We start from the raw sequence: 27,064 nt of genomic DNA, 5'->3' as shown, positions 1-27,064 counted from the left end.
TTGAAGATCAGATGGCTGCAAGAGTACAGCTTTATTTCTCAGTTCTCTGTTCTGTTCCATTGGTCTATATGGCTGTTTTTGTACCAGTACCATGCTGTTTTGGTTACTGTAGCCTTATAGTACGATTTGAAGTCAGGTAATGTCACTGGCTTTGTTCTCTTTGCTTAGGATTGCTTTGCTATTTGGGCTCTTTTAGGTTCCATATGAAATTGCAAATAGTTTATTCTAACTCTGTGAAAAATGATGTTGGTAGTTTGATAGGAATAGCATTGAATCTGTAGATTGCTGTGGGCAGTATGGACATTGTAACAATATTGATTCTTCCAATCCATGAGCATGGAATGTTTTTCCATTTGTGTCATATATGATTTTTTTCAGCAGTGTTTTATAGTTCTCCTTGTAGAGATCTTTCACCTCCTTGGTGAGATGAATTCCTAGGTATGTTAATTTTTTCTGTGGCTACTGTAAATAGGATCGCATTCTTGATTTGGTTCTCAGCTTGAACGTTATTCATGTAAAGAAATGCCACAGATTTTTGTACATTGATTTTGTATCCTGAAACTTTACTGAAGTCATTTATCAGTTCCAGGAGTCCTTTGGTGGAGTCTTTAGGGTTTTCTATGTATAGAATCATATTGTCACCAAAGACAGATAGTTTGACTTCTTCTCTTCCTATTTGGATGTAATTTCTTTCTTTCTTTTGCTTGATTGCTCTGGCCAGGACTTCCTTCTTTCATCTCTTGATGGACATTTGGGTTGGATCTGGTTTTTGGCCGTTACAAATAAAGCTATGAGCATTTTGTGTCTTTGTATGGATATATGCTTTCCTTGCTCTTGAGTAAATACCTAGGAGTAGAATGGCTGGGTTGTATGGAAGGTAGATGTTTACCTTTCTTTTTACTTTTTTTTTCCTTTTTTTGTTTGAGACAGAGTCTCATTCTGTCGCCCAGGCTGGAGTGCAATGGCGCAATCTCAGCTCACTGCAAGCTCCGCCTCCTGGGTTCATGCCATTCTCCTGCCTCAGCCTCTCGAGTAGCTGAGACTACAGGCTCCCACCACCACGCCTGGCTAATTTTTTGTATTTTTATTAGAGATGGGGTTTCACCATGTTAGCCAGGATGGTCTCGATCACCTGACCTCGTGATCCGCCTGCCTCGGCCTCCCAAAGTGCTGGGATTACAGGCGTGAGTCACCACGCCTGGCTGGTATGTAGTATCTTACTGTGTTTTTGATTTACATTTTCCTAATGACTACTAATGATGTTGAGCATCTTTTCATATGCTTACTTGCCATCCATATATCTTTTTGGTTATTTATTAAAATAATTTGTGTCTTTTTAAATTGAGTAATTAGTCTTCATATTATTGAGTTGTAGGAGTTATTTGTATATTCTAGGCACATGTCTTTTGTCAGATATATGATCAGTAAATACTTTCTCTTAGTCTCTCTTGGTTACTAGTTGTTAAGAGAAGTATAGCCAAAAGATTTTAACAGTCATTTTTCTTAAGCCCTCACAAAAACATAGGACTTTCTATTGATCTCAATAAAAAATTATTATAAAATGGAAATCCAGGTCTGGCCCAATGGCTAACACCTGTAATTCCAGCACTTTGGGAGGCTGAGGCAGGAGGATTGCTTGAAGCCAGGAGTTTGGGACCAGCCTGGGCAACACAGCAAAACCCTGTCTCTACAAAAAATAAAAGAAAATCCAAAGTTGCTTGAAATTTATTCTTAATTTCTAGAGAATTAACACGTGTAAATTATTGTGGTAAAAAATGACAGCTTGGCCAGGCGTGGTGGCTCACACCTGTAATCCCAGCACTTTGGGAGGCTGAGGTAGGTGGATCATGAAGTCAGGAGTTCAAGACCAGCCTGCCAAGATGGTGAAACACTGTCTCTACTAAAAATACAAAAAATTAGCTGGGCGTGGTGGTGGGTGTCAGTAATCCCAGCTAGTTGGGAGGCTGAGGCAGAGAATTACTTGAACCTGGGAGGCGGAGGTTGCAGTTAGCCGAGACGGTGCCACTGCACTCCAGCCTGGGTGACAGACTCTGCCTCAGAAAAAAAAAAATAGTAATGACAGCTCATTGGAAGCTGTTGTTCTTGTTATTCATTTGGCTAAGTCTCTTTAACACTTTATTGGATAAAATAATGAAGGGTGAGCACTATGTTTTCATTTTCTCTTTCTCTCTCCATCCTCCCTCCCTCCCTTTCTCCCTTCCTCTTTCTTTCTCTTTTTCTTTCTTCTCTTTCTTTCTTTCCTTTTCTTTCTTTCTTTCCTTTTCTTTCTTTTTCTTTTTCTTTCTTTCCTTTTCTTTCTTTCTTTTCTTTCTCTCTCTCTCTCTTTTTTCTTGAGACAGTCTCTCTCTGTCTCTTTTTCTTGAGACAGTCTCGCTCTGTCACCCAGGCTGGAGTGCGATGGCATGGTCTCAGCTCACTGCAATCTCCGCCTCCCAGATTCAAGCAATTCTCCTGCCTCAACCTCCCAAGTAGCTGGGATTACGGGCATGTGCCACCATGCCCGGCTAATTTTTGTATTTTTAGTAGAAATGGGGTTTCACCATGTTGGCCAGGCTCGTCTCCCAACTACTGACCTCAAGTGATCCACCTGCCTCGGCCTTCCAAAGTGCTGGGATTACAGGCGTGAGCCACCGCACCCAGCCCTCAGGCTGGTTTTCTTTTTGAGGAGTTGAATAAATAAAGGAGAAAAGGATGAATAAATACTCTGTCTCCCTAATAACTGTTGGTATAGGTCTGTCACTCTTCCATATTACACTCCCCAGAGAGGCAGAGGAGTAGCTGGGTTAAGAGCATGGATCTGCAGTCTGCCCAGGAGGAGCCTGGCTCTCCACTTACTAGCTGTGCAATCCTAGGTAAGTTACTCAACCTCTCTGTGCCTTAGTTTCCTCATCTGTAAAATGAGGATCAAAATAGTACCTACTGGTCTGGGCACAATGGCTCCCAGTACTTTGGGAGGCTAAGGTGGGAGGGTCACTTGAGCCCAGGAGTTTAAGACCACCCTGGGCAACATAGCGAGACCCTGTCTCTATAAAAAATTTAAAAAAATAGCCAGACATAGTGGCACACACCTGGAGTCCCAGCTACTTGGGAGGCTGAGGTGGGAAAATAGCTTGAGCCCAGGAGGTCAAAGCTGCAGGGAGCCGTGATTGTGCCACTGCACTCCAGCCTGGGTGACAGAGCAAGACCCTGTCTTAAAAAACAACAAAAAAATAGTGCCTACCTAAGGAAATTATTATGAGGGTTAAATGAATTAAAACATCCAAAGTACTTAAAACGGTTCCTGGCACAAAATAAACCCTCTAGAAATGTTAGCTCTTATTATGTACAGCCAATTCAACGCAGCAGGTGTCTATTAGACTTTCACTGTGAGCACAGCACTGCCTTTATCCCTCTGTCTTGATGTAGGCTCCTTTGCCACAGGTTTGCCAACACTTATGTTGGAACACACTGTTGAACGGGGAGCCAAAATCTTTCATCTGTAGAAGGCTTTATTTTAGTTAAAAAAAAAAAAGGCAGTCTTTCTCTTTTCTTTCATGATTTTTGTGATACTACTCATCATTGGCTTATATCTTTTTATATACTGGACACAAGAAAAATAGCTACCAATTATTAAGTGCCTTGTATGTTGAGTATGGTGCTAGGTAAGAGAAGAGAAATGGAAGAGAGCAAGAGTGAGAGAGAGAGAGAGAGAGAGAGAGAGAGAGAAAGTTTGTCTTGGTGGGGGAAATGCCTCTTAGGTAAAGTAACTTGTCTGTGAAGAAATAGCTGGTAAAAGTGGCAAAGCTGGAATTTAAACCTAGGGACATCTGATTTCAAAATCTTTCACTTTTTAGCCAGACATGGTGGTGCATGCCTGTGGTCAGCTACTTGGGATGATTGCTTGAGCCCAGAAATTTGAGACCAGGCTGGGCAGCATAGTAAGACCTTGTCTCTAAAAAAAATCTTGCACATTCCACTCTACCACATATTTCTTACATTATTAACTTCTTGTATTTTGTATGTTTATGTACTAGAGATGGAGAAACAGCAGCTGCATTTCAATATGTGGAAATGTGTTCCTTTATAATATTATAATAATATTTAAGAATATAATTGGACTTGTTGGGGTGTTTTATATACTTCCTCTTACAGAACTCTAAGAAATGCCTTGGACCACATCAATCACTGATCCATTGTTTTTTAGTATCCAGAAAATGAACTCTTGTTCCTTGAAAGTAGAAAAGTCAGTCAAAAAATCAGTCAGGGTAAAAAAACCCTTAAGTTTATTAAAGAACATCTGTATTCTACTTACATCATTCAAAATTCTCTTCTAACTATAATGCACATACTTTTGGTTAGTGAAAACTTTTCAGGGATAAACAATGTGTGCTTTTTTATTGAAAACAAAGAGTATCTTCTGATCTTTGTTAATGTACATATGTATATTTAGCATAAACTTTTCAGTCTAGAACAATGAACTTTTTCACTGATAGCAAGAAATGCAAAAAACCTAAGTCTGAGCTCTTAAAATGAATCTGTTATAATGATAAAAACATATAAAGTTAGGCAGGGCACAGTTAGCAAGGAATGCTAACTCTTGTTTACCTCTGATGCTTGATTTTAGGGTAAAAAGTACATTTCAGGCAAGATGTGGTGGCTCACGCCTGTAATCCTAACATTTTGGGAGGCCAAGGCAGACAGATCACTTGAGCCCAAGAGTTTGAGACCAGCCTGGCCAACATGGTGAAACACTGTCTCTACTAAAAATATAAAAGTTAGCCAGGCACAGTGGTGCTTGCCTGTCATCCCAGCTATTCAGGATGCTGAGGCATGAGAATTGCTTGAACCTGGGAGGCAAAGGTTGCAGTAAGCCAAGATCATGCCACTGCACTTCAACCTGGATGACAGATTTGAGACTCTGTCTCAAAAAAAAAAAGTTACCATTCATAATCAATTTTTGGTATATGTGGATAATAATGGCATTTCTAAGCAAGATAGTTTTAATTGTGTGTTTCAATTGACACTATAATTCAGAAGCAAATTTATTTATTTATTACATATTTTTTGAGACAGGGTCTTGCTCTGTCACTCAGGTTGGGGTGCAGTGGGTGTGATCATAGATCATTATAGCCTCAACCTCCTGGGCTGAAGCAGTCCTCCAACCTGAGCCTCCCTAGTAGCTGGGACTACAGCTGTACATCACCACACCTAGCTAATTTTTGTATTATTTGTAGAGATAGAATTTCACCATGTTGCCCAGGCTGGTCATGAACTCCTGGGCTCAAGTGATCCTTTTACCTTGGCCTTCCAAAGTGTTGGGATTATAGGCATGAGCCACCACACCTGGCCAGCAATTTATTTTGCAATAAGAATGTTTATTTTGTCATCAGCAAGAGTAAGTAAGCTTAATAATGCGTGGAGTTCCATCTTAACACAATGCCATTCTGTTTCCATTTCAGTGCCTTGTACTTATCAGTCAGTCCTGGCTGAAAAAGTTTGATTACTATAAGATCATCTTAATTTCTTTCTATGTAGAAGGAACAGCATCCATTGTAATGTTACTCCTGGGAAAGCAATACTATTACTGTTTGGCTCTTTATCTCACTATTATCATGTAAGTAAATGCTGGTTCCAGTCTCAAAATTACACTAAATTTTACCATTTGCCCTTTCAAGCAGTGACACATTTTTGATCCGGACTGAGTTTAATATTCATTTCTAGGCAAGGTCATTGTACCTTTTTGACAAATTGTCTGAATGTTAACGGCTTGTTTTATGAAGGAATTTCATACATTAAATTTTGTAGTAAACTTACTTTTTTTTAACCTATTAAAAAATTTACTTGGAAGGCTAAGGTTGGAGGATTGCTTAAGGCCAAGAGTTTGAGACTAGCCTGGGCAACAGAGTAAGACCGCATCTCTATAAAAAATTAAAAAATTTTTTGGTGGCACATGCCTGTAGTCCCAGCTACTCTAGTGGCTGAGGCAGGAGGATCATACTTGAGCCCACGAATTCAAGTCATAGTGAGCTATGACTGCACCACTGCACTCCATCCAGCCTAGGTGACAAGAGTGAGACCCTGTCTCAAAAATATATTTAGTAAATACTGCTGCCACGTATAAAAGACACTGAGCTTCTATTTCTCCTTCAACTCTTCCTCCTATTTCTGCAACCTCTCCTCCTCCCCCAAGCACCCACTTTGCCTTCATCACAGGCATGTCAAATTCTGCAGGTCCAAATCAAAGATCTTGCTGCCAAATCTGCTCTTTTGCCATTATTTGCCATCTCGGGAAATGGCTTTGCCATCTATCTGGTTGCCCAAGTCAGAGACCGAGAAGTTGTCTTTGCCTTTTCTCTCTTCTTTGACACCTAGATCCAACACACTGTTAATTGTTAGCAGTTTTATCTCCCTAATGTGCCCTGAATCCATCTCTTCTCAGTTCCACTGACATTCCTATAGCTCATTTCTTACATGGAATAGGATACAGTCTTCCCATATTGATCCCCTAGTTTATAGTCTCCAGTCTCTCCAACTCCCTCTCTCATATTGCTTCTAGAATAACATGCTCTTCCTTTGCTTAATGATCTTTTTTTTTTTTTTTTTTTGAGATGGAATCTCACTCTGTCGCCCAGGCTGGAGTGCAGTGGCACGATCTTGGCTCACTGCAAGCTCCGCCTCCCGGGTTCACACCATTCTCCTACCTCAGCCTCCCAAGTACCTTTAATATTCTTAAGTGGCTTCTTATTGCTTTTAGGGTATTTCAAAATGATGACATTATGATGTCTTGTTATATAGTCCCTCTTTATCTTTTCGTCTTCATTTCTTTTTTTTTTTTTTTCTGAGACAGGGTCTTGCTCTGTTGCCCAGGCTAGAGTACAGTGGCACAAATATGGCCCACTCTAACCTCCACCTCCCAGGCTCAGGTGATCCTCCCACCTCATCCTCCTAAATAGCTGGGACTACAGATGTGCACTACCATGCCCAGCTTAATTTTTATTTTTTGTAGAGATGGGTTTTTGCCATGTTGCCCAGGCTGGTGTTGAACTCCTGGGCTCAAGCGATCTGCTCACCTTGGCATCCCAAAGTGCTGGGATTACAGGTGTGAGCCACTGTGCCCAGCCTTCATCTTCATTTCTTGTTACTCCTCAACTTACACTGTACTCTCTGCCATACAGAAATACTTTGCAGTTCCTGGTTCAGACACCTCTGTGTCTAGAAGATGCAGTTTCCTGTGCCTGGAAAGCTCTTCCCCATTTTTTGCTTGGCCCTGTCCTCACGTGTCTTAGGCCACAGTTCGGGCATGTGCTTCTCTGGGAAGCCTTCCCTGATTTCCTCATCTGGATTAGGTGGCCCTCCTATATGACTCCAGTGCCCTATGCTTACTTCTGCTGTGGTGCTTTTCCTCTACCTGCGACTATCTGTAGTCCCCACTGGATTGAGTTTATTGTGAATAGGGTCTAGTCTCTTACCACTGCGGCCCATTACCTACTGCAGTTCGTGCAAATAGTTGGTCCTTAGAAAATGTGTTTTGGGCCAGGCACAGTGGCTCATGCCTATACTTCCAGCACTTTGGGAGGCTGAGGTGGGAGGATCACTTGAGCCCAGGAGTTCAAGACCAGCCTGGGAAACATGGCAAAACCCTGTCTCTACACAAAATAAAAATTTAGCCAGGTGTGGTGGTGCACTCCTGTAGTCTCAGATATTCAGGAGGCTGAAGTGGGAGGATCACCTGAGCCCAAGAGGTGGAGGCTGCAGTGAGCTGAAATCATGCTACTGCACTCCAGCCTGGACAACAGAGTGAGTCCCTGTCTCAAAAAAGAAAAGAAAAGAAAAGATAATGTTTTTGTTTTTGTTTTTTGTTTTATTTGAGATGGAGTCTCACTGTGTTGTCCAGGAGTGCAGTGGCGTGATCTCGGCTCACTGCAACCTCCACCTCCCAGGTTCAAGCAATTCTCCTGCCTCAGCCTCCCGAGTAGCTGGGACTACAGGCACCAGCCACCATGCCTGGCTAATTTTTGTATTTTTAGTAGAGACGGGGTTTCACCATGTTGGCCAGGCTGGTCTTAAACTCCTGACTTCAAGTGATCCACCCACCTCGTCCTCCCAAAGTGTAGGATTACAGGCATGAGCCACTCATTTTGAGTGAATGAATTAATACATTCTATTCCAGGTCCCTGCTGGAACAACTTGAGAAAATTTTCATGAAGACATATTTGCATTTTGAACAAACTGGTAGTGGAGACTGTAATAATTGACTCAAATGATTGAATCCCTATGAAACTTCAAGACATTAGAACCCCATGCAGATAACTATTCTATAAGTCTGTAAGGGTGGCCCTGGCTGTATAATATGTAAAATGATATTTTATAGTAATTTTTAGAATGAAAATTTTTGTTTGCTTTTTCTTCACTTAAACCATCCCCCTCATTTTTATTCTTCTATCATAATTAAAATGCTATATGCCCTTTCTCAGTTCTTAATGTATCCTATTTCTGATATCAAGAGAAAGATGTCTGTGTGATTAATTTCCCTGGCATGTCCTGTCCTTTAGAATCTATTAATAATTTAAGCAGATTAAATGAGTTTAGTCATTTGGAATGAGGAAGAAGCATAAAAATCATTTTTAAAATTCCCAAGTGAAAGTAGTTATTTCACTTTTAAAGAGAATTATATATTCATAGATATATAATATTTGGGAGGATAGAAGGGTATGCCTAATATAGCTTTACTTTTATAGTATATCATTTCCTTTTATCTTCTTGCAAATCAAATGTCAACTTTCATTTTATTCTTTTTTAACAAAAGCTGTGCCTCCTAGTTGTAAAATTTTCATATGTGTTTTAACATTTTTTTCTAGGGTTATCGTGTGAGCTTCGGTTTCCTTGTTTACCCTGCCACTAGCTGACATGGTTGATGCAGATTTACTAAAGTTTAATCAGCAGTAAGTATACTTTTTCAAATGTTAGCTACAAAAATATCACATGTAGGCAGGACCTATCAGAGTCTCCATATCTCAGTTATATTGCCACTACAAATCACATATCTGAAAGACAATCATAAGAGGCATTGCTAGGAACCAGGGGACAGAATATAATCAGATATATTCATGCTTGTTTGCCCTGGGCAACTTTTCCCCATTTCTAAAATGACATCACAGTTTTTCATTTCTCAGGTTCACATAGCCAATATTACAACAGGGTTAAATATCAGAAAGCAAAGTGAAATCTCAGTTAGCTGTATGTTCTACATATGGCAATATGCCTTATTACATGGGACGATTAGGTAAAATGACCTTTACTCTGTGACATTGCAAGAATTAAAATTAAAAATCAAGGTCCATCTTATCCTTTCTTAGTTGAAAAAGCCTAAGCTGATGATGAGAGGTTCTGTTCTTTGGTATGATTGTAAGCACTTTAGATCAGCTATAAAATGTATTTGATTGGCAAATATTTTCTCATACGTGTCCTATTTTGCAGATTAGAGAGAAATGTATTATTTTAAGACAGAGGCACATTCTTTTTTTTTTTTTTTAGATGGAGTCTTGCTCTGTTGCCCAGGCTGGAGTACAGTGGTGCAATCTTGGCTCACTGCCACCTCTGCCTCCCAGGTTCAAGCGATTGAGTAGCTGGGATTACAGGCACGTGCTGCCACGCCTGGCTAATTTTTTTGTATTTTTAGTAGAGACGGGGTTTCATCATGTTGGTCAGGCTGGTCTCAAACTCCTGACCTGATGATCCACCCACCTTGGCCTCCCAAAGTGCTGGGATTACAGGCATGAGCTACTGCGCCCGGCCAGACAGAGGCACATTCTTTATTAGTTCTGTCAAAACATTTATGCTGCAAAGCCTCTTTTGTTTGTTTGTTTGTTTTCAAGACAGGGTCTTGCTCTGTTGCTCAGGCTGAAGTGTGGTGGTGTGATCATAGCTCATTTCAGCCTCAAACTCCTGGGCTCAGGGGATCCTGCTGCCTCAGTCTCCTGAGTAGCTAGGACTATATAGGTGCACACTACCAGGCCCAGCTAATTTTTAAATATATATATATGTTGTAGAGATGAGGATCTCGCTATGTTGCCAAGGCTAGTCCTGAACTCCTGGTCTCAATCGATCCTTCTGCTTGGCCTCCCAAAAGTGCTGGGATTATGGATGTGAACCACTGTGCCCAGCCCCCTCTTTTATTTTTAATGCAAATTAAATTGAGGAAAGATTTGCCAGCTACCTGGATTTCTCTAATTCCTTTCCTGTTGCAGAGTTTTGTTGCTAAGTTCATATTTGGGGTGATAGGCAAGGTGGTGAGCTCCTTACAGTCCAGGGCGCTATCTTCACTTTTGTCTCCTTTGTACCTGGAAAACTGACTGGCTCAAAACTCCTTCTGTTGAATGAATACATAAACAAGCAACAACTTCAGTAAACATTTTTCACCTTTCAAATTCCTTTTGAATTAGATAGGTTACAAATAAATAAAATGTCTTGAACAGTGAGAAAGGGAAAGGCATTAACATTTACCAAATGCCAATGTCCAAATGAGCTTGTATGACTGTTTGCTCATTCAGGTCTTGCAGCAGCCTTGAGTGGTAGATATTATGGACTTGACAAATATTTATCGATTTATTCTTTTGTGTCAGGCAATGTGGTAAATGCTGAGGATTCAATACAGTGGGTCTTGTAATGAACTCTCCAAGTTATCTGATGCTCTTCCTTCTCTCTAAAACAGGGGTCTCCAACCCCTAGGCTACAGGCCAGTACCGGTCTGTAATAATATTAGAAATAAAGTGCATAATAAATGTAATGCACTTGAATCATCTCAAAACCAACCCCCCGGTCCGTGGAAAAATTGTCTTCCATGAAACTGGTCCCTGGTGCCAAAATGGTTGGAGACCATGGCTCTAAAATGTACTTATTCATATGTGCGCAGTAGGTTTGTGACCAAATGGCTACTCTTGAGGACACCTGTACTTTTCTACTCCCATGATTCAGTGTATCATTACCAAGGGTCAGTGTTTTTTAATTCAAATCTCTTAATGTCAGACGTACTTGTTACTGCAATTGCAAAATTTAATTGTACTTATATTTTATAAACAGGAAATATATACATGAAATGAAAGTTACTTTTATGAAAATTAAGTTGAATGCTTTAGGAAGACTCGATATTGAGTTGTAGGGTCAAGCATTGTGGCTCATGCCTGTAATCCCAGCACTTTGAGAGGCTGAGACAGGAGGATTGCTCAAGGCCAGAAGTTTGAGACCAGCCTAGGCAACATACAAAAGAAGAAGGAGAAGGAGAAGAGAAAAAAATTGAGTTGTAAACAATTACTATCACGTTTGATACAGTGGAAACTAAATGTTTTGAGGGGAAAGTCAAAGAAGTCTAAAGATATTTTGTACTGAGTTTGCTTCATAAGTGACTTGAGGTTCTCTTTATAATTGACAGTAGAAACTGTCTATCATGTAATATGGATCCTGTTTATACAGGAAAGATGGCACAGCACTTTCTTTTTTTTTCTTTTTTTTTTTTTTTGAGATGGAGTCTTGCTCTGTGGCCCAGGCTGGGGTGCAGTGGCACGATCTCGGCTCACCGCAAGCTCCGCCTCCTGGGTTCACACCATTCTCCTGCCTCAGCCTCCCGAGTAGCTGGGACTATAGGTGCCCGCCACCACGCCCGGCTAATTTTTTGTATTTTTAGTAGAGACAGGGTTTTACCATGTTAGCCAGGATGTTCTCGATCTCCTGACCTCGTGATCCACCCGCCTCAGCCTCCCAAAGTGCTGGGATTACAGGCGTGAGCCACCGCGCCCAGCCGGCCCAGCACTTTCATCAGTGGATGTATACTCAGCGAAAAACCCAGAGAAAAGATTTATGAATGAGTATAGTTAAGTTAAAATGGAATGGTTACTGTCTCTTTTAAAAATGATTTTTTTGCTTGAGCCAACTGTCTCACTAATCATGTCAGAGAAGACAAAAACCAGTGAGCAAAACCGGACATAGCCTCTGTCCTTGTGGTACTTATAGTCTAGTTGGGGAGATAGACAGCAATTGTATTGTCAGACAATCAAAGTTATCCCCATTTTCAAGAAACTAAGACGTTGCAGAAATTAATGTTCCCAATGTTCTGGTTAATGTAACCAGCAGACTGAAGAACAGACAATCAAACCCAAGCTCTTACCATCAAATTAAATTTCCTCTAATTCTCAGACCCTGCCTCTCTTTTATTTTTTCCCTCCCTTTCTTCTTTTTTCTCCTTCCTGTTTTCTTTTTTCTCCTCCTGAGTTGCAAGGTTTCCATCATTAGTTGAAATGTGACAAGATTTCAGTTTATTCAGTCAATGCACTTGATTTATTTTATGTGACCTGATTATTTAAAAAAGTTATATGGAGGATTCTTATCAGGAATACATTAAAGTAGTCCTTAATAAAACTTGGTCAAAAAAACTTAGGCATGAATCCCAGTTTTACCATTTACTAGCTGTGTGACTGTGGATGAGTTAATCTGCTTTCCCATCTCTAAAACAGAGCTGGTAATATCTCACTCATGGGATTGTCATGGGATTTAGATGAATTAATAAGAGCCCGTAACAGAGTACAGGGCACAAATAGCGTTCACTGCATAGGCCTGTAAGAGGTGAGCTGTGTCTTCCCTTTGGATCTTAGTTTCTTCATCTAAGAGTTAGGTTCTGCTAGGTATGGTGTCTCACACCTATAATCCCAACACTTTCGGAGGCCAGGGTGGGAGGATCGTTTGAGTCCAGGAGATCGAGACCAGCCTGGGAAACACAGAGAGACCCCATCCCCCGTCAAAATACAAAAATTAGCCAGGCATGGTGGTGCATGCCAGCAGTCCCAGCTGAGGCTGAGGTGGGAGGATCGCTTGGGCCTGGAAGTTCAAGGCTGCAGCAAGCTGAGATTGTGCTACTGCACTCCAGCCTGGGAGACAGAGTGAGACCCTGTCTTAAAAAAAAAAAAAAAAGTTAGGTTCTGGCTGGGCGCCGTGGCTCATGACTATAATCCCAGTACTTTTGGGAGGCCAAGTTGGGAGGATGGCTTGAGGCCAAGAGTTCAAGACCAACCTGGGCAACATGGCAAGACCCTGTCTCTAAAAAAAAAAAAAAAAAAAAAAAGAGTTAAGTTTTTCCCACCATGGCACATGTATACCTGCGTAACAAACCTGCATGTTCAGCACATGTATCCCAGAACTTAAAGTAAAATAAAAAAAATTTAAAAACAGTTAGGTTTTTCTAGTTTTATAATCCTTTATAACTAAAAGGTTAATATTTTATAATACTATACTATTTTTATTGTTGTCTACTTAGGATTAAGGAAAACTTCATACACAAAGAGATTCCTGATTCAAATTGTATATATGTATATATATATATATACACACACACACACGTAATTCGTATGTGATATAGACCCATGCTATTTTTGTCTGTTCCAGGTCACCCCTTCCTTCAGTGGTTTTGGCATTAATGCTTTGTTTACCAAATCTGCCCAGTCTTTAGCGCCCATGGTGATACTCTCTAGGCTAAACCAGTATGAATATGGAAACACAAATAGCAGCTAAAGTAAAAAAAGCTCTTGAAATAATGTAAAAGAAACATGAAAGCAAACACAGCCTTTTACGTTAATTACTAAGCAATTATCTTGACCTTTGTATATTATTAGTCACTAACTTGTATCTTGAGTAAGGTATAATAAAAAGTATTAGTATCAAATGGACTTTCATAGGAGTATCTTTAAGTATCTTCTTTAAATTATGTACATACTAAATGTCTTCACACTAAGCTACATATTAATTACTTTATCTGAGTTATTCATTCATTTACTATTTCATTTCACAAATGCTTTTGAGTGCCTGCGATTATAGTCCAGGTACAAAGGTCCTTTGAATACAGGATGAATACAAACCTTCTAAGGGGCCATACAGATTACACAAAACTGTGATAAGGGACCACCAGAAGTATAATTGGACTGCAGTAATTCAGAGAAGAGATTCCTACCTGGTCTGCCTATGGTCAAAGTGTACTTCACAGAAGAGGGTTTCTTCAGCTGAGTTTTGGAGGCTGAGTGGGATTTTTCTCCTGAACATGGAGGAATGTCATTCCAAGTAAAGAAAACAGCACAGCAAATATTTGGAAGCATGTGTGAACTTGCCATAAGCTATTCATTTATTCATCCAATAAATATTGAGATCCTACCAAGTGCTGAGCTCTGTGATATGGCAGTGAGGCGTAGCAGTAAACAAAACAGCAAAAATCTCTGCCCTCACAGAGCTTACATTCTAATGGGAGGGAGGCAGACCAAGAAATGAAATAAGTAAAATATATAGTATGTTAGATGGTTATGAACTCTCTGGTAAGAAATAAAGCAAGAAAGAAAATAGGAAGGGTTGGGGGAAGCTGCATTTTTTTTTTTTTTTTTAATTTAGAGACAGGGTCTCACTCTGTCGCCCAGGCTGGTGTGTAGTAGTGTGATCATAGCTCACTGCAGCCTTGAACTTCCAGGCTGAAGTGATCTCCTGCCTCGGCCTCCTAAGCAGCTGGGACTACAGGCACGTGCCTCCATGCCCTGCTAATTTTTAAAAGTTTTTAGGAGAGGCGTGGTCTCGCTGTGTTGCCCAGGCTTGTCTTGAACTCCTGGACTCAAGCGACCCTCCTGCCTTGGCCTCCCAAAGCACTAGGATTACAGGTGTGAGCCACTGTGCACAGCTAAAGCTGCATTTTTAATTAGAGTGATGGGGAAGACCTCACGAAGAAGGTGACATTTGAATAAAGACCTGAAGGAAGATGGCAGGGAACCAGGGAGGCTCTCTCAGGGAAGAATGTTCCTGGGAGAGAGCACAGCAAGTGCAAAGGCCCAGAGGTGCAGTGTGCCTGGCATTCTAGCTGGCAAGGAGGCCAGCATGGCTGGAGCAAAGTAAGCAGGAGGGAGGGAGGCAGGAATGGGGAAGGAGGCCAGATTGCATAGGGCCTTGCAGCCCTGTTTGTTACTTTGATTTCACCGTAAGGTGAAGGAGATGGTGAAATAGTGAAGGATTAACTGACTGACTTAATAGACTTTGTTTTTCAAAGCAGTTTTAGATTCACAATGAAATTGAGCAGAAAGTATACAGTTTCCATATACCCCTGTCCCCGCACATGCACAGCCTCCCCCATTGTCAACATCCCCCACCAGAGTGTTACCTTTGTTACAACTGAAGAACCTACACTGACACATTATTAGAACCCAAATTCCGTAGTTCACATTATGGTTCATTCTTTGTGTTGTGCATTCTGTGGGTTTGGGCAAATGTATAATGACATGCATCTATGATTGTAGTATCATAAGGAATAGTTTCACTGCCCAAAATATCCCCTGTGCTCTACCTATTCATCCTTCCCTCCACACTGACCCCTGGCAACCAGTGATCTTTTTACTGTCTCCATAGTTTTGCCTTTTCTAAAATGTTATCTAGTTGAAATCATATAGTATGTTATCTTTTCATATAGGCTTCTTGCACTTAATAATATGCAATTTAAGTTTCTGGTAGGTCTTTTTATGCCTTGATAGCTCATTTCTTTTTAGTGATGAATAATATCCATTGTCTGGATGACTCACAGTTTATCCATTCACCTACTGAAGAGCATCTTGGTTGCTTCCAAATTTTGGCAGTTATTAATAAATCTGCTGTAAATATCTATGTACAGGTTTTTGTGTAGACATAAGATTTCATTTCATTTAGGTAAATGCCAAGGAGCATGATGGCTGGATCACATGGTAAAAGTATGTTTACTTTGGTAGGAAACTGCCAAACTGTCTTCCAAAGTGGCTATACTATTTTGCATTCCCACCATCAATGAATGAGAGTTCCTGTTGCTCCATATTTATGCCAGTATTTGATGTTGTCAATCTTTTGGGTTTGGGCCCATCTAATAGGTGTGTAGTGGTATGTCATTGTTTTAAATTTGTAATTCCCTGATGACATATGAGCATCTTTTCATATACTTATTTGCTATCTGTATATCTTCTTTGGTAAGGTGTCTATTCAGGTCTTTTGCCCTTTTCTAAACCAAGTTGTTTGTTTTCTTATTGTTGAACTTTAAGAATTTTTAGTATATTTTGGATAATAGTCCTTTATCAGATCCTGCTTTTGCGAATAGTTTTTCCCATCTGTGGCTTGTCTTCTCATTCTCTTGACAGTATCTTTCACAGAGCAGCAGTTTTTTTAAGTTTAGCTTATCAGTTCTTTCTTTCATTGACCATGCCTTTTGTGCTGCTGTATCTAAAAAGCCATCAACATCCCCAAGGTCACCTAGATTTTCTCCTGTGTTATTTTCTAGGAGTTTTCTAGTTTTGCATTTTATGTTTAGGTCTGTAATCCATTTTGACTTAATTTTTGTGAAGGGTATATGGTTTGGGTCTAGATTCATTTTTTTGGCATGTGGATATTCATTATTCCTGCACTCTTTGTTGGAGACTAACTTTCCTAATTGTATTGCCTTTGCTCCTTTGTCGAAGATCAGTTGACTATATTTTTATGGGTCTATTTTGAACAATAGAACTAAATAGTCCTATTGTTCTATTCTTTCATCAACACCACACTTCTTGATTACTGTAGCTTTATAGTAAGTGTTGAAGTTGGGTGGTGTCAGTCTTCTGACTTTGTTCTTTTCTTTCCATATTGTCTTGGCTATTCTGGGTCTTTTGCCTCTCCATATAAACTGTAGAACAAATTTGTCAGTATCCAAAAAATAACTTATGGGGATTTTGACAGGGATTGCATTGAATATATAGATCAAAGAAGAGCTGATACATTAGAATATTGAGTCTTCTTATCCACGAACATGGATTATCTTTCCATTTATTTTGATCTTCTTTGATTTCTTTGATTTTTTTTTTTTTTTTTTTTTTTTTTAGACGGAGTTTCGCTCTTGTCACCCAGGCCGGAGTGCAATGGCATGATCTCGGCTCACCGCAACCTCTGCCTCCCGGGTTCAAGCAATTCTCCTGCCTCAGCCTCCCAAGTAGCTGGGACTACAGGCATGCGCCACCACACCTGGCTAATTTTTGTATTTTTAGTAGAGATGGGGTTTCACCATCTTGGCCAGGCTGGTTTCGAACTCCTGACCTCATGATCCACCCGCCTTGGCCTCCCAAAGTGCTGGGATTACAGGCGTGAGCCATTGCGTCTGGCCTGATTTCTTTGATTGATTGATTGATTGATTTTTAGAGATAGGGCCTCATTCTATTGCCCACACTGGAGTGCACTGGTATGATCATAGCTTACTGCAACCTCAAGCTCCTGGGCTCAAGTGATCCTCCCATCTCAGCCTCCCAAGTAGCTGGGACCACAGGTGTGCACCACCATGCCCAGCTAAACTTTTCTTAGAGATGGGGTCTTGCTATGTTGCCGAGGCTGGTCTCAGACTCCTGGCCTCACGTGTTCCTCCCACCTGAGTCTCCCAAAGCACTGGGATTACAAGCATGAGCCATGCCCAGGCTGATTTCTTTAATTAGAATTTGTAGCTTTCCTTATATGGATCTTGTACTTATTTTGTTAGACTTATACTGAACTATTTCATTGGAGGGTGCTAATGTAAATGGTATTGTGTTTTTACTTTAAAATCTACTTGTTTATGGCTTGCATATAAGAAATAGATTGACTTTTGTATGTTAATCTTGTATTTTGCAACCTTGTTATAATTGCTTATTAGTTCCAGGAGAAAGTTTTTTTTGTTTATTATTTTGGGTTTTCTACATAGAAAAGGATATTGTTTGTTTTTGAGACAGAGTCTTGCACTGTCACCCAGGTTGGAGTGCAGTGGTGTGACCTCAGCTCTGTACAACCTCTGCCTCCCAGGTTCAAGAGATTCTCTTGCCTCAGCCTCCCAAATAGCTGGAATTACAGGTGCCTGCCACCACACCCAGCTAATTTTTGTATTTTTAGTAGAGATGGGGTTTTGCCATGTTGGCCAGGCTGATCTCAAACTCGTGACCTCAGATGAGGTAATCTGCCCACCTCAGCCTCCCAAAGTGCTGGGATTACAGGTGTGAGCCACTGCACCAAGCCAGATTTTTTTTTTAAGTTTTTCTTACAACTTTTCCTCCATTATTTATGAACATTTTCTTTTCTTTTATTTTCTTTTTTTTTTTTTGAGACCGAGTTTCGCTTTTGTTGCCCAGGCTGGAGTGCAATGGCACGATCTCGGCTCACCGCAACCTCTGCCTCCCAGGTTCAAGCAATTCTCCTGCCTCAGCCTCCTGAGTAGGTGGGATTACAGGCATGCACCACCACATCTGGCTAATTTTGTATTTTTAATAGAGACAGGGTTTCTCCATGTTGGTCCGGCTGGTCTCGAACTCATGACCTCAGGTGATCCACCCACCTTGGCCTCCCAAAGTGCTGGGACTACAGGCGTGAGCCACCATGCTGGGCCAAACATTTTCAAATATACAAAAAAGTTTTAAAAGTTACACAGTAATCTACATTCAACTATTTATAACCTACTGTATTAATTTTATCATGTATTAATTAATGTATCCATCCTTCTGTCAATTAAACCATCTTATTTTCCTCACAACTTTTTATTATAAAATTTTCCAAATATAAAAAAAGTTTAAAGAAAATTACAGAGAAAATACATGCATATACCCACTTCTTAGATTCATCAATTGCTGACATTTTACCATATTTGGTTTATCTGTATCTCTGTGTGTATGCATATTCTGTTCTCTGGACTATTTATTTTTATTTTCTATTTTTATTTTTAGAGATGGGATTCTGCTTTGTCACCCAGGCTGAGAGTGAAGTGGTACAATCATAGCTCATTGCAGCCTCAAACTTATTTATTTATTTTTTTAGAGATGGGGTCTTGCTGTGTTGTTCAGGCTGATCTCCAACTTCTGGCCTCAAGTGATCCTCCCACCTCAGTCTCCCTAGTTGCTGGGATTACAGGTGTGAGCCACTGTGCCCGGCCACTTTATATGTTGAAGTTTGTGTCATGTCATGACATAAGGTGCTTTCTCATTCTTCGTTTTTCTTGAGACAGAGTCTTGCTCTGTCACCCAGGCTGGAGTGCAGTGGCATGATCTCATCACACTGCAAACTCCACCTCCTGGGTTCAAGCGATTCTCATGTCTCAGCCTCCTGAGTAGCTAATTTTTATATTTTTAGTAAAGACAGGGTTTCACCACATTGGCCAGGCTGGTCTCAAACTCTTGACCTCAAATGATCCACTTGCCTTGGCCTCCCAAAGTGCTGGGATTACAGGTGTGAGCCATCACACCTAGCCTATATATCTTTTTTTTTTTTTTTTTTTGGAGACAGGGTCTTGCTCTGTCTCCCAGGCTGAGTACGGTGGCTCAATAACAGCTCGTTGCAGCTTTGAACTCTTGTGCTCAAGGGATCCTTCTGACTCAGCCTCCCTAGCAGCTGGGACTGCAGGTGCACGACACTGTACCTGGCTAATTTTTAAAAATTTTTGTAGAGACAGGGTCTCACTAGATTGCCCAGGCTAGTTTGAAACTCCTGGGCGCAAGTGATCCTTCCTCCTTAGCCTCCCAAAGTGCTGGGATTACAGGCGTGAATCACTGCATCCAGCCTTCTCTGAACCATTTTAAGTTAAATTGCAGATCTAGTGGCATGTGACCCCTGATAGTTAACCATGCATCTCCTAGAAATTAAAAAAAACAAAAAAACAAAAAAATGGTGACTGGATAGTTTTTAGTTTTGAGCGGGGGTAATGACCTGATTTGACTTACCTTTTTTTTTTTTTTTTTTTTTTTTTTTTTGAGACAGAGTCTCATTCTGTTCACCCAGGCTGGAGTACAGTGGTGCAGTCTCGGCTCACTGCAACCTCTGCCTCCTGGGTTCAAGTGATTCTCCTGCTTCAGCTTCCTGAGTAGCTAGGATTACAGGTGTGTGCCACCACACCCAGCTAATTTTTGTATTTTAGTAGAGACGAGGTTTCACCATGTTGGCGAGGCTGGTCTCGAACTCCTGACCTCAGGTGATCCGCCTGCCTTGGCCTCCCAAAATGCTGAGATTAAGGTGTGAGCCACCACGCCCAGCCTTGACTTACTTTTTAACAGCCTCCCTTGGGGTGCTGTGTAACGAATAGACTGAAAGGAGTTAGGAGAAGTCACATGGAAGAACCTGTTGATTAGTGGCATGAGTTACAGCACAATTGATGGCAGCTAGAGGGGGTGAGGTCGAAAAGTCAATCAGGGCTGATGATGTGAAGGATCTGTACACTGGATTTAGAAGATGTATGTGCTTTTAATCCTATACATTAGGGTTTCACAAATATGATGGATTTTTGACATTTGTTATATAAGTACTCTATGTACTAATATTTACTCAGTATTTTTCTTTAAATTTATTTTAAATCACTAACTTAAAACAAATCTTAACTGCCATAAGAAAAAGCATCCATAAAATCATTCATTTGGTAGATTTCAATTTTTCTAACGCCAGTAAAATAAAAAGAAATGGCTGGTGGCTCACTCCTGCAATTCTAGCACTTTGGGAGGCCAAGGCATGATCACCTGAGGTCAGGAGTTCGAGACCAGCCTAACCAACATGGTGAACCCCTATCTCTACTAAAAATACAAAAGTTAGCCAGGTGTGGTGGTGGGCGCCTGTAGTCCCAGCTACTCGGGAGGCTTAGGTACGAGAATCGCTTGAACCCAGGAGGTGGAGGTTGCAGTGAGCCAAGATTGTGCCACTGCACTCCAGCCTGGGCAACAAGAGTGAAATTCCATCTCAAAAAATAAAAAATAAAAATAAAAAGAACTATTATGTATCAGCAAAACCACACTGGAGGGTGGTTTGCACTATCAGGTAAAGTTGAAGATCTGCATCTCCTACAACCCCGCAGCTGACCGCACTTCCGGGTATGTGACAAGGAAGCGTGTGCCCACACACAAGAATGTTCCTGAGCACTAAAACACTAACACAGCCGGCTGGGCACGGTGGCTCACACCTGTAATCCCAGCACTTTGGGAGGTTGAGGCAGGTGGTTCACTTGAGCTCAGGAGTTTGAGACCAGCCTGGTCAACATGATGAAACCCCGTCTCTACTAAAAATACAAAAATTAGCTAGGTGTGGTGGCAGGCGCCTGTAGTCCCAGCTATTCCGGAGGCTGAGGCAGGAGAACTGCATGAGCCTGGGAGGTGGTGGTTGTAGTGAGCTAAGATCACGCCACTGCACTCCAGCCTGGGTGACAGAGCAAGACCTTGTCTCAAAAAAAAAAAAAAAAAGACAAAAACTAACAGATGAAATCCCAACAAAGACTCAATAAAAAAGATTCCCAGAACATAACACAGCAGTTAAAATCAAAATAAAGCTTTGTGTCAATATGGTTCAATCTCAAAAGCATCAAGCAGGCAAAAGCAACAGCTACAGAATGGTACACGCCTTTATTTACCCTATCTGTACCTAGGCAGAGACTTTTATTTCAATCCCCTGCTCTTAGCCTCACATCGCATCACACTCTGTCCCTCCAACGCGCATGCCAACCCCGAATCGAGAGCCCCTGGACCAGATGGTTCACAAATGCAGTCCTCTGTCCCCACCCCGAGAACATACCAGGGGCAGCGGCCTCTGCTTTGCTTCATCCATCCTCACTCTTCGAGCTGCTCACCATCTTAACCAACGTGCTGAAGCCTCCACCCACTCACCGCCGTTGCTTATTGGTCTCTTTATGCCTTTTCCTAACCCTTTACTATCACTGAGACTCAGAAGAGAGGACACCTTGAACCAGACACCTAGCAAAGGAGAACTAAAGAGGCTGACGGAGCTCAGCAAGCTGCTGGCTCTTATCTGTTGAAGACTTTAAGCTATGATCCGGCCTAAATATCCTCATTGAATATTCAATTCTCCAATTCGCTTTCTCCATAAAGCAGAATAACTTAGTGAAAGCTTACAAAGGAGCCAGATTACATTTAAATCTGTGCTGCCAGTCTAGCTCTATGACTTTAGGCAAGTGATTTCACCTCTCTGTACCTCCACCTCCCTGTTGATAAACAGGGTTTCATCCTAGAGAGTTGTTTGAGGATCAAATGAGTTCTATGTAAAGTGCTTAGAACTGCCTGGCACAGAGGAAAGGCTATGGATTAGCCATAGCTACCAGACCTGAGAGAACAGAACTCTCTAAACCAATCTCTTACAGGTCAACATTTGCCTCATGTCCAGTTTATTTCTATTACTATTACAGGAGTCACTCTAATAAGCATCTATGGCTTTGCCCCTCTCAGCTTACTGGTTGCCATACTTATTTCAAAGTGCTGCCCTTTGGATAAGAAGTAGTAGTAATTTCCAGTGCCATCAAAGTATAAAAACAATAGCTGTATCACAGTATTTCCTGCAAGGACTGGGTTGTTGTTGTTTGTTTAAGAGACAGGGTCTCATTCTGGAGCCCAGACTGGAATGCAGTGGTACAATCAGGGCTCACTGCATCCTTGACCTCCCGGGCTCAAGTGATCCTCCTACCTCAGCCTCCTGAGTAGTTGGGACTACAGGCACAGGCAACCACACCCAGCTAATTTTTAAAATTTTTTATAGAGATAGGGTCTCACTATGTTGCTCAAGCTGGTCTTTTAACTCCTGGCCTCAAGCAATCCTCCCACCTCAGCCTCCCAAAATGTTGAGATTACAGGCGTCAGCCACCACGCCTGGCCTTTTATAATGTTACTAATTTCATAGAAATTTAACAGACTCTTACAATACTAGATAAACATAAATAAAAATATTTTAAATAACTCCCATCAAGAAAGCGTAAATAACTTACTTTGTGATTGCAGCAAAAAAGTTAACCACTGAGGGCAGGCAAATCTTCAGGGGATTTAGCTGGCTCATCACTATCCGCTCAAAATTCAGACTCTGAAGATACTGCAAACCTTTGGTTTAAAAAAAAAAGATTTTTTAAAGGTACAAATAAGTGAAAAGTGTAAGATATCTTTAAAAGCATAAATTATCACACATTTAAAAAAAACTTAAAAAAATTATTTGCAGAAATGCTTTAAATAAAGGTCCATGCAGATAGTCACACAGTATATGGCCCAGAAGAGTATCACTAGGCTAACCACATTCATTGGTCACCAAGGCAGCTTCTCTAAAGGAAACTTAGGAAGTAGCAGGCTGTAAGATTCCACGACAACGTGAAGTTCATACGTTTGTAAGCTCAGTGTATGCTGAGATAATACAGAGGGAGAAAAAGACCTTGTGATTTGGTTTCAGCTAACAATCACGACAGGCAACAAAACAAAACAGCAATTTGATTCTAGCTTGCATGTCTCGTTAGTGAAGCTGAGTGCTGTTTTCAGGTGCACAGTAGTCATCTGTAGTTTTTTTTCTAAACAAGAAAACTCCAAATTTTCCTTCTACCTCAACGGATGGCAAATTTAGACAGAAGCCACTTTCTTAGACTTAATGAATACAATTCTTTCCTACATGAGTAAAATAAAGACATCACATTTATTTTAAGAGGCAAGCTGACCAACTTGTACTTAAGTATATTTTCTTAGGAGTTTCTTTGATGCATATTTCAATAAAAATTACCTAAATGGGATGTCACTGCTTACAAAAACAAGATATTTAATTCAGACTCCTGGCATTAATTTATACAAAGAAAAGCAGAGCTTGTATTTACTTACCTTGTGATAAAACCTCGTCCTACTAGTTCATACAACATCTTTTAGAAGCATGTAGGATGTAGGTAAACATATATAATGCAACACGTACAACTTTCAGTTTAGAGCTGTGGCTGTTAACCTAAGGAGACTGCAACCCCCACAGAGGACACCTGGCAGTGTCTGGAGACACTTTTAGTTGTCACAGCTGGGGGTGGTCAGGGACTGCTGTTGGCAGCTAGTAGGTGGAGGCTGTTAAACATCCTACAGTGCAGAGGACAGCCCCCGACGATGAAGGATGATGCAGCCCAAATGGCAATCATGCAGGGTTGACAGACCCTGGTTTAGAGGAAGTGACCCACAAAACCATATGAATTATTCATAAACATAAACAGAACAATTTACAATGACTTATAAACACTGTTCTTGGAGACTCTCTTCAACTAAAATATACTAATCTAATAAGTTTCAACTGATAGATTTGAATTATAAGTAACTCTTAGAAATTAGCAAAACAATACTGGTCAATTAAGTCTCAAGGCTTCAGGCAGAGTGTAATCTATATAAACTCAAACTTTAGGGTCAGCTGAACCTGGCTTCAGTTTTCTAATCCTGCCAGTAACCATGTGATCTTGGGAAAATGACTTTCCTGTGCTTTGGTGCTGTCTGTAAAGGGAGAATACCTGCCATTTACTGGGCTGTTACAAGGACAACAAAGAGAAGGTGCATCCAACTGAAGCTTTGTACAGGGCGCTGGCACAGCCCAGGGCTCAGCCTCACCTCTGGAGACATCTTCACATTTCAAACCTTCAAAGGGAGAAACCTCTTTCTTAACCTCAAATCCATCTTAAGGGGTTTGTCGGGTTCTCAAGCTCAAATCTATCTTAAGGGGTTTGTAGGGGCCTATGAGCTGCTTGAAATTATTATTAAAAGTTTGAGTGTACATGCAGTTTTCTGAATCCAGTTTTTATAAAAATCTCAAAAAAGTAATGAATCACCATTCTGAAGGGTGACAAGAACACAAGGAAAATCCAGTCCAGCACTCCCACAACACTGACCTTCTTTCAGGTTTCCGCTCAAAAGCTGCTTGTGCCTAAAAACAAAGGTGTAGAACACAGCTTGGCAGGCTGAGTAAAATGGTCCATGGAGAGCAACATCGCAGAATGCCTTTGTTCCCGAATCCTGGTTATTAAGGTATATGTGCAGCCAGTTAACCAAAAGATCTAGGCATGATTTTACAGTACTAGAGAAAAGAAAAATTCAAGTCAACTTTACACTTCATAAAAAAACCAGAATAACATAAAAACACACAACTGCCTTTCATTACAAACCATGCTAAGTAAGTTCATAGGTTTCTTTAAATAATACCCATGGGTACAGAGGAAAAGCAAAGAAAGGAAGGATAAGGATGGGTGCGTAGGAAGACAACCTTCCAATTACAAGGCAGAGTAGCTCTGACCTTCTAGGAACAGGTGAGCCCCTAAGAACGTCCCAAGGGATGGAAAGCAGGTTCTCCTAACCATCTCAAAGGCACCCCTCTTAGGGTGATTAGCCAAATAGGACATGTTCACCAACACCTCTCAAGAGAAAGACAGTCTGGTGGACTTCAGTATTCCCTGATGCATCCAGTCAAGTCCTATGGTGAATAATTTTGTTCTTGGGGAAGGGTTTCAACAGCATCCTTGTCCAAAGATATCTTCATGGGCCACTGAAAGAAACTGGCCTCCTAGATAGGTCTATTACCTTTAAAAGGGTTTTTCTTCAGCTTTAACAGATACAATAGATTTGGAATGCAAATGAAAAAATGACAAAGCTACAAAAAGAATCAAAACAGTATACAACACTGTCCTCTATCCACAAAACAAATGGATCTTTAAGTGCAACCACACAAAAGAGATGACAAAAGCCTTACATACAGGGTTTTATATATAAAAAAGGAGACACTTTATTCTAAAATCACCACTTAGAAATATAAACATCTTGCACAGAGTAGGAATTTTATTCACTTTAAAAACATGCCAAAAACATATGGGAGATATTTCTGACTTGAGACAATGCTATACTCTTTTTAAAGCATGATATTAAAAAGTACTCGGAAAATTAGTCTACTTACATAAGAGGAATAAATTTAGCTCTTGCCAAAAAGCTTCCAGTATAATTTCCAGCAGCCTGCCTGATGATGGCAGGATTACTTGGATCCTGCAATTTTTTCCAAAGATGTTCCAAAAATGCCTCTGCGAATCCCTATAAAAAGAGAGGGCGTCGGTGTGATATTTTTTAATGCCTAAGATAATCTGGCTATCAAAATCCCAAGATTTTTACTTCACCAACGTAGGGAAAAGTTCTACTATCTCATAACTATCTCATGGGCTTCATTTTTAAAACACGTTGAGAGAATATCATTAAAAACAAAAGGCACCTCGGGTGTTAAATAATCCAATGGATCCCAAACCTAGCTAAGCATCAAAATCAACCCAGGGCCAGGCACAGTGGCTCACGCCTGTAATCCCAGCACTTTGGGAGGCCGAGGCGGGTGGATCACCCAAGGTCAGGAGCTCGAGACCAGACTGGCCAACATGGAGAAACCCTGTCTCTACTAAAAATACAAAAATTAGCCAGGCGTGGTGGCAGGTGCCTGTAATCCCAGCTACTCGGGAGGTTGAGGCAGGAGAATCGCTTGAACCCAGGAGGCAGAGGTTGCAGTGAGCTGAGATCATGCCACTACACTCCAGCCTGGGTGACAGAGTGAGACTCCATCTCAAAAAACAAACAAACAAAAAACAACAAAAAATTCAACCTGGGAGGTACAAATTCAATAGGTTTGTGACAGGGCTTTGGAATCCACATATTATAAAAACTCTTCAAGTGATTCCAATGTCAGCCAGAACTGGTGACCAACAATAATTCACATCCCATGGAGCTCCACATGGGCACTCCTGTGAGTGCAAAGCACCTTCCGGTCTCTGGACACACTGAACTCAACCATGACCAGAAATACGGACTAATGGACAGCTGGTATTTGAGTTAATTATGCCAATCATGGAAAAAAACAGACACAGCTTCTCACCAAAGGGTGTAACTTCCAACTTCTCCTAAATAGCGCTGTTCTAAAGCTAGGCACGCCCATGTGGGCAGACTGAATTCAACCTTCTTTCCCATGACCAACACTCTCCTGACCTCTAGGAAGCCACAAAATCGTTGCAGAGAAGGAAAAGCCTTCTATATTGTTTCCCCCACCAAAAAAAAAAAAAAAAAAGAAGAAGAAGAAGAAAAGACAAAGCCTAAAGTTTTTAAAATCCCGGTGCTTTCCGGGAAGCTTTTGGGAGAAAAGTGTGTGGCCGCAGTAGTGAAGATCCCCGCCGACAGGACCCGCCTCTCTCCCCAGGCCCGGCGGGGCCGACCCCGCCTCTCGCTCCCAGCATGCCGTGCGATAGCGGCGGCGCGGCGGGCGGAGCCGGGAG

General features: G+C 41.1%; 1 protein-coding gene and 1 long non-coding RNA gene across 2 annotated transcripts; one reads left to right on the top strand and one right to left on the bottom strand.

The window, feature by feature from the left end:
• Nucleotides 1-3,105: 3,105 nt before the first annotated feature.
• Nucleotides 3,106-27,046, bottom strand: LOC129527588 (putative RRN3-like protein RRN3P1). Its single transcript, XM_055365462.2, has 5 exons — nucleotides 26,671-27,046; nucleotides 25,717-25,847; nucleotides 24,662-24,846; nucleotides 22,763-22,871; nucleotides 3,106-10,369 (listed from the first exon to the last, which is right to left on the bottom strand). The coding sequence occupies exons 1-5, from the start codon at nucleotides 26,728-26,730 to the stop codon at nucleotides 10,264-10,266; spliced, it is 591 nt and encodes a 196-aa protein (XP_055221437.1). The 5' UTR covers nucleotides 26,731-27,046; the 3' UTR covers nucleotides 3,106-10,263.
• Nucleotides 5,460-13,708, top strand: LOC129527590 (uncharacterized). The gene is made up of 3 exons (XR_008672581.2): nucleotides 5,460-5,614; nucleotides 8,859-8,942; nucleotides 13,432-13,708. It is a non-coding gene; the product is annotated as an uncharacterized lncRNA (long non-coding RNA).
• Nucleotides 27,047-27,064: the final 18 nt, after the last annotated feature.

This window comes from Gorilla gorilla, chromosome 18 (assembly GCF_029281585.2).
Source record: "Gorilla gorilla gorilla isolate KB3781 chromosome 18, NHGRI_mGorGor1-v2.1_pri, whole genome shotgun sequence".
Lineage (NCBI taxonomy): Eukaryota > Metazoa > Chordata > Mammalia > Primates > Hominidae > Gorilla > Gorilla gorilla.
This window is presented reverse-complemented; position numbering and strand designations above follow the sequence as displayed.

Coding starts and splice junctions, on each gene's coding strand:
- LOC129527588 (XM_055365462.2), bottom strand. CDS start 26,730: ATGGGCGTGCCTAGCTTTAGAACAGCGCTATTTAGGAGAAGTTGGAAG. Junction 22,872..24,661: donor GAGCGGAAACCTGAAAGAAG/GTCAGTGTTGTG, acceptor TTTAAACCAAAG/GTTTGCAGTATCTTCAGAGT. Junction 10,370..22,762: donor TTTTTTGCTGCAATCACAAA/GTAAGTTATTTA, acceptor TTCATTCAACAG/AAGGAGTTTTGAGCCAGTCA.